General features: G+C 48.5%; 1 protein-coding gene across 1 annotated transcript in view; it reads left to right on the forward strand.

The window, feature by feature from the left end:
* The first annotated feature begins 3189 nt into the window (after nucleotides 1-3189).
* USE1 (unconventional SNARE in the ER 1) overlaps nucleotides 3190-13202 on the forward strand; it is a 250328-nt gene continuing 240315 nt past the window's right edge. The window contains exon 1 of the mRNA XM_063914391.1: nucleotides 3190-3390. Within this exon, the coding sequence (XP_063770461.1) occupies nucleotides 3289-3390 (102 nt within the window). The 5' untranslated portion in view covers nucleotides 3190-3288. The remainder of the gene's footprint in view (nucleotides 3391-13202) is intronic.

The raw sequence follows: 13202 nt of genomic DNA on the forward strand, positions 1-13202 counted from the left end.
TGACAATTCCTGGGCCTTCTCCACCGGGAGAAACACCTTCTTCTGTTCTGTGTCCAGAATCATGCCCAGGAAAAGCAGACGCGTCGCAGGAATCAGCTGCGACTTTGGGATATTCAGAATCCAGCCATGCTGTTGCAACACTTCCTGAGAGAGTGCTACGCTGACCAACAACTGCTCTCTGGACCTCGCCTTTATGAGGAGATCGTCCAAGTACGGGATAATAATAACTCCCTTCTTCCGAAGGAGTATCATCATTTCGGCCATTACCTTGGTAAATATTCTCGGTGCCGTGGACAGACCAAACGGCAACGTCTGGAATTGGTAATGACAGTCCTGTACTACAAACCTGAGGTATTCCTGGTGAGGTGGGTAAATGGGGACATGCAAGTAAGCATCCTTGATGTCCAGCGACACCATAAAATCCCCCTCTTCCAGGCTTGCAATAACCGCCCTGAGCGATTCCATTTTGAACTTGAACTTCTTTATATAAGTGTTCAAGGATTTTAAATTCAGAATGGGTCTCACCGAACCGTCCGGTTTCGGTACCACAAACATTGTGGAATAGTAACCCCTTCCCTGTTGAAGGAGGGGGACCTTGATTATCACCTGCTGGAGGTACAGCTTGTGAATTGCCGCCAGTACTACCTCCCTTTCCCTGGGAGCAGCTGGCAAGGCTGATTTGAGGTAACGGCGAGGGGGAGTCGCCTGGAACTCCAGTTTGTATCCCTGAGATACAATTTGTACAGCCCAGAGATCCACCTGTGAGCGAACCCACTGGTTGCTGAAGTTTCGGAGACGCCCCCCCCACCGCACCTGGCTCCGCCTGTGGAGCCCCAACGTCATGCGGTGGACTTAGTGGAAGCAGGGGAGGATTTTTGTTCCTGGGAACTGGCTGCCTGGTGCAGCTTCTTTCCTCTACCCTTGCCTCAGGCCAGAAAGGATGCTCCTCTGACCCGCTTGCCTTTCTGAGGCCGAAAGGACTGCAATTTCTTAGGCTGTGAGGGAACCTGAGGTGAAAAAGTCGACTTCCCAGCAGTTGCTGTGGATACAAGGTCCGAGAGACCGTCCCCAAACAATTCCTCACCCTTATAAGGCAAAACCTCCATGTGTTTTTTAGAATCAGCATCACCTGTCCACTGCCGAGTCCATAATACTCTCCTGGCAGAAATGGACATTGCATTAATTCTCTGATGCCAGCAGGCAAATGTCCCTCTGGGCATCCCGCATATATAAGACGACGTCTTTTATATGTTCGAGGGTTAGCAAAACAGTATCCCTGTCGAGGGAATCAATGTCGTCTGACAGGGAATTAGTCCATGCTGCTGCAGCACTACACATCCAGGCTGAAGCAATAGCAGGTCTCAGTAGAGTACCAGAGTGTGTATACACAGACTTCAGGATAGCTTCCTGCTTTCTATCCGCAGGCTCCTTTAGGGCGGCCGTATCCTAAGACGGCAGTGCCACCCTTTTAGATAAGCGTGTTAGCGCCTTGTCCACCCTAGGGGATGTTTCCCAACGTAACCTATCCATTGGCGGGAAAGGGTACGCCATCAGTAACCTCTTAGAAATCACTAGTTTCTTATCAGGGAACTCCACGCTTCTTCACACAATTCATTTAATTCATCAGATGGGGGAAAAGTTACTGGCTGCTTTTTCTCCCCAAACATAATACCCCTCTTGGTGGTAACCGGGTTAATGTCAGAAATGTGCAATACATCTTTCATTGCAGTAATCATGCATCGGATGGCTTTTGTAGACTGTACATTTGTCTCATCCTCATCTACACTAGAGTCAGACTCCGTGTCGACATCTGTGTCTACCATCTGAGCTAGCGGGCGTTTATGAGCCCCTGACGGCTTCGGAGTCGCCTGGGCAGGCGCGGGCTGAGACCCCGGCTGTCCCGAGGCTGTTGCGTCATCGAACCTTTTATGTAAGGAGTTGACACTGTCGGTTAAGACCTTCCACATATCCATCCAATCAGGTGTCGGCCCCGTCGGGGGCGACACCACACTTATCTGCCCCTACTCCGCCTCCACGTAACCCTCCTCATCAAACATGTCGACACAGCCGTACCGATTTCATCGCTTCTCTTCTGTCTTCTGGCTCTGCAAGGGGGACGGCGGCGCGGCTCCGGGAACGGACGATCGAGGTCAGGCCCTGTGTTCGAACCCTCTGGAGCTAATGGTGTCCAGTAGCCTATGAAGCACAAGCTAGCTGCAAGCAGGTAGGTTTGCTTCTCTCCCCTCAGTCCCACGTAGCAGTGAGTCTGTTGCCAGCAGATCTCACTGAAAATAAAAAAACCTAACAAATACTTTCTTTTCTAGCAAGCTCAGGAGAGCCCACTAGGAGCACCCAGCTCTGGCCGGGCACATATTCTAACTGAGGTCTGGAGGAGGGGCATAGAGGGAGGAGCCAGTGCACACCAGATAGTACCTAATCTTTCTTTTAGAGTGCCCAGTCTCCTGCGGAGCCCGTCTATTCCCCATGGTCCTTACGGAGTTCCCAGCATCCACTAGGACGTCAGAGAAATATAAGAGTCTTTTTTTCAACAAATAGATCTTACTAACTTTGGGGCTCATTTACATTTGGATTTCAGTCATGTTTATGATACACCTCTCAGATGTAGCAGTACACGTCCGCACTGATAGGTGTTACTGTCACATCTCCGAGAGGCTTTTTCAAAAGTAGGCAAGTATGCGCTGCAGACATCTTATGACACCTTATAAACAAAAGATAAAAATAATAATAATAATAATAAGAAGAAGAAGCAGCACTGTACCTGTCACTTATGATGGGCTTATCAAGGAACCAAAGAGTACGGAGTTTGAGTGAGTATATATTTTATTTACACATTTGTCCAGGTGTCCCCAACACAATAATTAGCAAAATGCATTTTGGTTTCTTACATCTTGTAAACGAATGCCTCATTAGTAAAGAGAAAGCTATGTTGAATGATGTGTGTTCAGATCCTGGCGAGGGCTTTACTGCCTGATCTGCAGCCCCCACCAGAAGTAACCATGGTGATAAATCATATAATACATTTATTATTCCTCGTATTTGAGAAGAAATAATAGTTACAAACAATACTGTATATAGTACTGTAAACGAAAGGACTCGTTCAATGTTCACTTGTCCCACCGACCCGTGCCAGGCGTGTAGCGCTCAGGTAATTTCCGCCTCGTCCAAGATGGCTGCTAGCCTAGGACGTGAGGTGGCGCTGTCTGAGTGTACATCCGGGTACAAGGACAGCTGGTACCCTATGCGAATCTCTTATGCACTATTACACACATGGCGAAGTCTCGTTTGGAGCTGAATTTTGTGCGGTTGCTGTCTCGGTGCGAGGCCATGGCCTCCGAGCGGAGACATGACGGGGAGTGGAGGCTGGAGAAGGTGAGGGGGCGCTAGGTAGAGATGATATTCCCTGCATGGTTCTCACTTCTTCCTCCTACACCTCCCACTGCACTCACCCAGTCACAGTATCATAAAGTTTCATTTTCTCCTAATTTTAATCTAATCCTTGTCCAACCTTGTAGACCATGTACTCAGCCAGAACAAAAAACGAACAAAAACGATCTCTTTCTAGAGATACTGTACAAGGCACATGCTTACTTCAGTCAGAGGTTCAGTTATTCCCCGCTGCTGTATTTTACACAAAGTTTAGTGGAGGTGCTATCCGCATGGCAACATCCCATGCTTTATTTAACAGATGTTTAGGTAAGGGGCAGGATCAAATTAATATTTTTGTGGCTTTGACATTGGAGGAGAAAGGAAACTCTGTTTTGTTTCCCCATTTCTCAGAAATCATTACGTGCAAGCTACAGTAGGCATCAATTGAAACAAGCTGGACCCAAAAGCCTAATTTCGCATTGGGGTGTCTAGTTGGTCCTCCCATGATGCATCAATTTGCATGCCTATTCTCGGCTCTTAACTCCACAATTTTTATTATGCCTAATGGGCCAATTCCATTCCAAGCAATGTGTGGCTGTCACATCGCTCTATTACATTAGAACCTCATTGGTTATATTACTGTGCACCTCTATGAGAGTATGAGGTAAAATGAACAAGGTTGCCCTTACAATGTGCTGGCGTGTTCACATGCCATTCTAACAGCACATTGAGTACAGTGGGCCAGATGTACTAAGCATTGAAAAGTGATAAATGTCACACTGATAAAGTACCAGCCAGTCCGCTCTTAACTGTCATTTTTCAAACCCAGCCTGTAACATGGCAGTTAGGAGCTGATTGGCTAGTACTTTATCAACATGAAATGTATAACTTTATCAAGGCTTAGTACATCTCCCCCATCGTTTTGAATTGAAGAGGCCCCTAAGTGTGCAGAATGACAAGAAAATCTCAGGGAACACTGCAGAAATGCAGTGGGGTGCACTGGTATTCCACAGGGAATAACATCGGGGTGTAGAGTTGGATCTTGATCTGAGGCACCAACAGGCTATGGCTATGATTGTTCCCAGGATGCACTGCACCGCCTCCACTATAGCCCTGCCTACATTCACTGGAGCTTAGTTTGTAAGTTGGTGCCTGCAGTGCAGGCAGCTGACAGGTGGGGCTACGCTATGCAGCCCTGAAAAGAGCTTTTTTAAAGAAGAAAGAAGACTTCAAGGGCTGCAGCACGGGCATGTCAGTCTGACATTCTGTGCTGCGGCTCCATCAACTCCCTCAGCGGCGCTGCATACTCCCGCGCCCTGGTTGCCAGGTTCTTGCAGCAGAGGCTCTCCGGTTCCCTTAAGGCATACATCACCGCTGCTGCTCTCCTGGATCGCGTGGCCGCACTTCAGGGAGGAATTAAGAGGGTCCCCCAACTGGGACCCACCGAAATCGCGATCGGAACACGGTCCCAGGAGACGGACCGCTCCGCTGGCGTGGACAGTGTGGATGTGCAGGGATCCCACTATATCCACCAGGGCAGGGAGCACAGGTCGGATTTACTAAAATCCATTTAACATAGGCTCCATAGTACCTGGTGGTGAAGTCCAGCAGAGGGGATAAGGCGCTGACCTGTAGCCCCTCCACCAGCTCCAGGCGCCATCTACAGCAGGTGTTCCCGCCCTGGAGCTGCATCTCTCTCTACCTCACTCCCTGTCAGCGTTTGGGCGCCATTACACAGAGCTGCGCTGATTCTGGGACTGCTGGGCACTGTCTCCTCTGTAAAGCCGCCTGTCTCATCTGCGCTGTGCATTTACAGGACACTTAAGTATTCTACATGTCGTTTAGACAGCGTTAGTTAAGAACAAGTGCACTCTATATGAATAGTACAAGTATTCTATGATATACATCCAGTGTTTACTGTGCATTGTTATATCTGTATACATACATAGATATATGTACAGGTTGAGTATCCCTTATCCAAAATGCTTGGGACCAGAGGTATTTTGGATATTGGATTTTTCCGTATATTGGAATAATTGCATACCATAATGAGATATCATGGTGAAGGGACCTAAGTCTAAGCACAGAATACATTTATGTTACATATACACCTTATACACACAGCCTGAAGGTAATTTTAGCCAATATCTTTTATAACTTTGTGCATTAAACAAAGTGTGTCTACATTCACACAATTCATTTATGTTTCATATACACCTTATACACACAACCTGAAGGTCATTTAATACAATATTTTTAATAACTGTGTATTAAACAAAGTTTGTGTACATTGAGCCTTCAGAAAACAAAGGTTTCACTATCTCACTCCAAAAATTCCGTATTTCGGAATATTCCGTATTTCGGAATATTTGGATATGGGATACTCAACCTGTATTACTAGTCCAGTGCAGTTTTACTGATCCGCAGACGCTCCTACATCATGCAGAGCTGACGTCACAGATTTATCTGAGGAAAAGATTTCTGCTGAGGTACTGGGTGTTCTGCCCTCCCTAGTCATCCGCAGCACCTGTGGCACATCAAGACCCACCTTGGGCTGCATTTTCCAATTTGCTGACTACGCTTGTAACACGGCTTACATCCACTGTGGGCCTCCTGTGCCATTACAGCCACATATTGTCCCTGTAGTGAATCCACCATGGGCGGATATTCTGTCAACCCAGTTACAGCAATTAAATCAGTCCTTGGTTAAACAAAAACCTAACCCTCGCCCTACTGGGACCAAAGGGTCATCTAAGCGGGCCATTTTTTCCTCACAATCTACTTATATTTCATATGATTCTTCCGATTTGGATGGGGAATATACCGATCCATCAAATGCTGATGCTGCTTCTGATGATGATTCTACAACACAGGTTGATGTCCCTGACCTAATGGAGGCTATCAAGCTGATTCTTCAGATTGATGATGACGTTGACCCTCCTGACATGTCTAAGAAATCTGATAAGTTTAAACATCAGAAGGTTACTATTAGTTTTACCACATTCTGATCATTTAATTGACATACGTCAAGAATCTTGGTCTTCTCCAGGATATACATTTTTCCTGTCTTAAAAGTTGGTAGCTCGTTATCCTATTTCTGCGGAGTTGAGTAACAAGTGGGAAACCCCGCCACCAGTGGACTCACATATAGCCCGTCTTGTGGTGTCATCTACTCTGCCTGTCACCACCGTCACCTCGCTGAAGGAACCGATGAAGAAATGTGTGGAAGGTTGCTTGAAGTCTTTTCTCTTACGTCCTAGAGGATGCTGTGGTCCACATTAGTACCATGGGGTATAGACGGGTCCCTTGGGAGCCATGGGTACTTTAAGAGTTTAATAGTGTGGGCTGGCTCCTCCCTCTATGCCCCTCCTACCAGACTCCGTTTAGAAAATGTGCTGGTGACAGCTAGGGGAGCTCCTAGGAGTTTTTCTAGTTTTATTGTTTTTTTAAGAGTGTTAGGTACAGGCAGGCTGCTGGCAACAGCCTCCCTGCTTCATGGGACTTAGGGGGGGAGTAGCAACCAACTCTAGAAGTTAATGGTTCTCTATCTCCGCTGACAGGACACTGAGCTCCTGACGGTGGTGATCACAAGCCCACGAGGCGACTGCTCACTCCCGCAGCACGGCTGCCACCCCCTGACAGAGCCAGAAGATAGAAGAGTGCTGAGTATGTCGCTGGCGAGAAGGGCGGCACAAGGGTGGGAGGGCAGCTCTGACAGGCTACGCTCCGGAGGGCTCGGCGGTACTTGATGTGCGGCGCTGTGAGGGGCGCCCTGGGCCAGCGCAAATGCCCTACACTGGTTACATATGCTAACAGGGGCTAATCCCACTGTTAGCAGCTAAATCACCTCAGGCCAGTATAATCAGTGAAAGCGGCAAGGCGCGCCATTACAGGGGGCGGGGCTTCTCAGAGCGGATCCAGCACTCACCAGCGCCATTTTCTCCCTGCAGATCAGACAGAAGAGACGCTGACAGAGAGTGCTGCCCTCCACATAACTCCAGCATACCTCTGCAGTACCAGGGTGTTATAGACGGGGGGGGGGGGGGGGGGGAGAGTGTAATTATCACTGTTTAATCTATTAAGGTTATTCAGTCAGTGCCGGCAGTTTAGTGTATTAACTGCCTACTGGGGCGCTGTGTGGTTGGCTCCATATACTCTGTCTCTCTCTGAAGGTACTCTGGGGGAAACTGTGTCTGCATTTTCCTGTGTGTGTGTGTGTGTGTTTGTATAGCTCACATGAACATGTCTAGGAACTCTGTATCTTGTGCTGCAGAGTGTGTATCTTCTCCTGATGAGTCTATTCCATGTACTCGGGACTGTAATATACTGTCTCAGCCTTCTGAATCTGAACCCCCATGGGTAGATTCTATTAGGGGAATGATATCCCAGATTTCATCTCTGATAGCTCAAAATGAGACTGAAACACAGGTTTTGAGAAAGTCTGAGGTTCTGTCGTATTCAGCTCCCACTACCTCATCAAAGACCCCAATTATATATCCTAAGAAGCGTGCTCTTGCCCAGATAATGCAGGCTGACACGGATACCGACTCTGATACATGGGACCGTGATGAGGATATGCAGGGGGGTGATGCATCCTTGCTAAGGGGGTGCAACTCATGATTGAGGCTATTAGGGACATTTTACACATTACTGATAAGGTACCTGAGCAAATAGAGGAGGCTTACTTTACAGACAATAAGAAAGCCTCCCTTACATTCCCTGCGTCTAAGGAACTAAACACATTGTTTGAAAAATCCTGGGAAAACCCAAAGAAAAAATTCCAGATCCCAAAAAGGGTTCTCATTGCTTTTCCTTTCCCTGAGGAGGACAGGAAAAAGTGGGAAATCCTGCTGGTAGTAGAAACTTCTGTATCTAGGTTGTCTAAAAAAGTGGTTTTACCTGTCCCTGGGTCCACCGCTTTAAAAGAGCCGGCTGACCGCAAGATTGAGACTACGCTCAAATAACTATACACAGCTACAGGCGTGGCTTTAAGGGCCACTATTGCTTGTACGGGGATTTCTAAAGCCATAGTAAATTGGTCAGGCACATTACTAGAGGAATTAGATACTAGATTTCATCTAGGATGTCACATAATGAGAAAGAAACACAGTTTTTGAGGAAGTCTGTAGAGGGGTTACAGTATTCAGCTCCTACTCCCTCCCATACCCCACCTACATACCCTAAGAAACGTACACTTGCCCAAATAATGCAAGTTGACACTGATACCGACTGATACAGGGGATGGGGATATGCTGGGAGGGGGGGGGGGGGTGCATCCCTTGCTATGGGGGTGCAGTTGATGATTGAATCCATTAGCGATGTTTTGCATATTACTGAGAAGGTACCTGAGCCGGAAGAGGAATCTTAAATATGGCTTATAGAGGACTGCTGCGCCTCAGAGAGCGGCAGTAGTGAAGTCTACAGGTGTTCACTCAACCTCCCTAGGACATGAATACACAAACAAATGAGAAATCACGTCTGCGCTCATCAAATGATGGAACAATTTAAAGAGGTGGGTTTGTGGTACACAGTCTTTGATAAACACTCAGTTCTTTTTCTCAGTTCGTTTTCATAGAAATGTGCACGTTGACTTGATGCGTACCGTACTCACGTTGATAAGTGGTGTGTCTCTCCTATAACGGTATCTTTAGAGCTTCATTCCTGTCTTTCCTCCTACTTCTCCGAATGGGGTCCTCAGTGAGTTCGTATCCTCGGGGGTAAGAAGGGAAAGACAACTGATAGTGCAGTAAGTTCGTAACAGGTGTACGGCTTCTATTTCCTTTTTCTCTTAATGAGCGGGTGCGTAACGGGATAGTGCTTGGACCTGTACGTAAAGGTGTCTTTAAGGTGGTCCCAATCCAAAAGATTAGGATAGGGGTGGCTTCGTGCGTACCATACTCACGTTAAGACGTGATGTGCCTCTCATATTAAGGTATCTTTAGTTTCTCTGACGTCCTAAGTGGATGCTGGGACTCCGTAAGGACCATGGGGAATAGCGGCTCCGCAGGAGACTGGGCACAACTAAAGAAAGCTTTAGGACTACCTGGTGTGCACTGGCTCCTCCCTCTATGACCCTCCTCCAGACCTCAGTTAGAATCTTGTGCCCGGCTGAGCTGGATGCACACTAGGGGCTCTCCTGAGCTCCTAGAAAAAGAAAGTTTAATTTAGGTTTTTTATTTTCGGTGAGATCTGCTGGCAACAGACTCACTGCTACGAGGGACTAAGGGGAGAAGAAGCGAACCTACCTGTTTGCAGCTAGCTTGGGCTTCTTAGGCTACTGGACACCATTAGCTCCAGAGGGATCGAACACAGGGCCCGACCTCGATCGTCCGGTTCCGGAGCCGCGCCGCCGTCCCCCTTACAGAGCCAGAAGCAAGAAGACGGTCCTGGAAATCGGCGGCAGAAGACTTCGGTCTTCATCAAGGTAGCGCACAGCACTGCAGCTGTGCGCCATTGCTTCCCATGCACACCTCACACTCCGGTCACTGATGGGTGCAGGGCGCTGGGGGGGGGGGGGGGGAGCGCCCTGGGCTGCAATTTTAAGTACCTTGGCTGGCAAAACTACACATAATATAGTCATAGAGACTATATATGTGTAAAATCCCCTGCCAGATATACCTACAAAAAAGCGGGAGAAGTCCGCCGAAAAAGGGGCGGGGCTATCTCCCTCAGCACACTGGCGCCATTTTCCCCTCACAGCTCCGCTGGAAGGATCGCTCCCAGGCTCTCCCCTGCAGTTTCCAGACTACATAGGGTAAAAAAGAGAGGGGGGGCACTAAATTTAGGCGCAATATTGTGTATACAAGCAGCTATTGGGAAAATCACTCAGTTACAGTGTTAATCCCTGTGTATATATAGCGCTCTGGTGTGTGCTGGCATACTCTCTCTCTGTCTCCCCAAAGGGCTTTGTGGGGTCCTGTCCTCAGTCAGAGCATTCCCTGTGTGTGTGCGGTGTGTCGGTACGGCTGTGTCGACATGTTTGAGGAGGAGGCTTATGTGGAGGCGGAGCAGATGCCGATAAATGTGATCCGACACCTGAGTGGATAGATAGGTGGAAGGTATTAACCGACAGTGTCAACTCCTTACATAAAAGGCTGGATGACGTAACAGCTGTGGGACAGCCGGCTTCTCAGCCCGCGCCTGCCCAGGCGTCTCAAAGGCCATCAGGGGCTCAAAAATGCCCGCTACCTCAGATGGCAGACACAGATGTCGACACGGAGTCTGACTCCAGTGTCGACGAGGTTGAGACATATACACAATCCACTAGGTACATCCGTTGCATGATCTCGGCAATGAAAAATGTGTTACACATTTCTTACATTAACCCAAGTACCACAAAAAAAGGGATTTTATGTTTGGGGAGAAAAAGCAGCCAGTGTTTTGTTCCCCCAACAGATGAGTGAATGAAGTGTGTGAAGAAGCGTGGGTTCCCCCGATAAGAAACTGGTAATTTCTAAAAAGTTACTGATGGCGTACCCTTTCCCGCCAGAGGATAGGTCACGTTGGGAGATATCCCCTAGGGTGGATAAGGCGCTCACACGTTTGTAAAAAAAGGTGGCACTGCCGTCTTAGGATACGGCCACTTTGAAGGAGCCTGCTGATAAAAAGCAGGAGGCTATCCTGAAGTCTGTATATACACACTCAGGTACTATATTGAGACCTGCAATTGCCTCAGCATGGATAGTGCTGCTACAGCGTGGTCTATTACCCTGTCAGGACAGGGATACTATTTTGCTAACCATAGAGCATATTAAAGACGTCGTCTTATATATGAGGGATGCACAGAGGGATATTTGTCGGCTGGCATCCAGAATTAATGCAATGTCCATTCTGCCAGGAGGGTGTTAGGGACCCGGCAGTGGACAGGCGATGCTGACTTTAGAAGGCACATGAAGATTCTGCCTTATAAGGGTGAGGGATTGTTTGGGGATGGTCTCTGGGACCTCGTATCCACAGCAACAGCTGGGAAAGAATTTTTTTTTACCTCAGGTTTCCTCACAGCCTAAGAAAGCACCGTATTATCAGGTACAGTCCTTTCGGCTTCAGAAAAGCAAGCGGGTCAAAGGCGCTTCCTTTCTGCACAGAGACAAGGGAAGAGGGAAAAAGCTGCACCAGACAGCCAGTTCCCAGGATCAAAAATCTTCCCCCGCTTCCTCTGAGTCCACCGCATGACGCTGGGGCTCCACAGGTGGAGCCAGGTGCGGTGGGGGCGTGTCTCCGGAACTTCAGCGACCAGTGGGCTCGCTCACAGGTGGATCCCTGGGTTCTGCAAGTAGTATCACTGGGATACAAACTGGAGTTCGAGGCGACTCCCCCTCGCCGTTACCTCAAATCAGCCTTGCCTGCTGCCCTCGAGGGGAGGTAGTACTGGCGGCAATTCACAAGCTGTACTCCAGCAGGTGATAATCAAGGTACCCCTCCTTCAACAAGGCCGGGGTTACTATTCCACAATGGTTGTGGTACCGAAACCAGACGGTTCGGTGAGACCCATTCTAAAATTGAAATCCTTGAACACTTATATGCGAAGGTTCAAGTTCAAAATGGAATCCCTCAGGGCGGTTATTGCAAGCCTGGACGAAGAGGATTACATGGTATCACTGGACATCAAGGATGCTTACCTGCATGTCCCCATTTACCCTCCTCACCAGGAGTACCTCAAAATTGTGGTACAAGACTGTCATTACCAATTCCAGACGTTGCCGTTGGTCTGTCCCCGGCACCGAGGGTATTTACCAAGGTAGTGGCCGAAATGATGATACTCCTTCGAAAAAAGGGAGTTATAATTATCCCGTACTTGGACGATCTCCTTATAAAGGCGAGGTCCAGGAAGCAGTTGTTGGTCAGAGTAGCACTATCTCGTGAAGTGCTACAACAGCACGGCTGGATTCTGAATATTCCAAAGTCGCAGCTGGTTCCTACGACGCGTCTACTGTTCCTGGGTATGGTTCTGGACACAGAACAGGAAAAAGTGTTTCTCCCGGAGGAGAAGGCCAAGGAGTTGTCATCTCTAGTCAGAGACCTCCTAAAACAAATACAGGTGTCGGTGCATCAATGCACGCGAGTCCTGGGAAAGATGGTAGCTTCTTACGAAGAAATTCCATTCGGCAGGTTCCATGCAAGGATCTTCCAGTGGGATCTGTTGGACAAGTGGTCCGGGTCGCATCTTCAGATGCATCGGCTGATAACCCTGTCTCCAGGGGCCAGGGTGTCGCTGTTGTGGTGGCTGCAGAGTGCTCATCTTCTAGAGGGCCGCAGATTCGGCATACAGGACTGGGTCCTGGTGACCACGGATGCCAGCCTTCGAGGCTGGGGGGCAGTCACACAGGGAAGAAACTTCCAAGGACTATGGTCGAGTCAGGAGACTTCCCTACACATAAATATTCTGGAACTAAGGGCCATTCACAATGCCCTAAGTCAGGCTAGACCCCTGCTTCAACACCAGCCGGTGCTGATCCAGTCAGACAACATCACGGCGGTCGCCCATGTAAACCAACAGGGCAGCACAAGAAGCAGGATGGCGATGGCAGAAGCCACAAGGATTTTCCGATGGGTGGAAAATCATGTGTTAGCACTGTCAGCAGTGTTCATTCCCGGAGTGGACAACTGGGAAGCAGACTTTCTCAGCAGGCACGACCTCCACCCGGGAGAGTAGGGACTTCATCCAGAAGTCTTCCAAATGATTGTACACCATTGGGAAAGGCCACAGGTGGACATGATGGCGTCCCGCCTCAACAAAAAGCTAAAAAGATATTGCGCCAGGTCAAGGGACCCTCAGGCGATAGCTGTGGATGCTCTGGTAACACCGTGGGGGTACC

The sequence above is a fragment of the Pseudophryne corroboree genome, chromosome 1, assembly GCF_028390025.1.
Source record: "Pseudophryne corroboree isolate aPseCor3 chromosome 1, aPseCor3.hap2, whole genome shotgun sequence".
Taxonomy (NCBI): Eukaryota; Metazoa; Chordata; class Amphibia; order Anura; family Myobatrachidae; genus Pseudophryne; species Pseudophryne corroboree.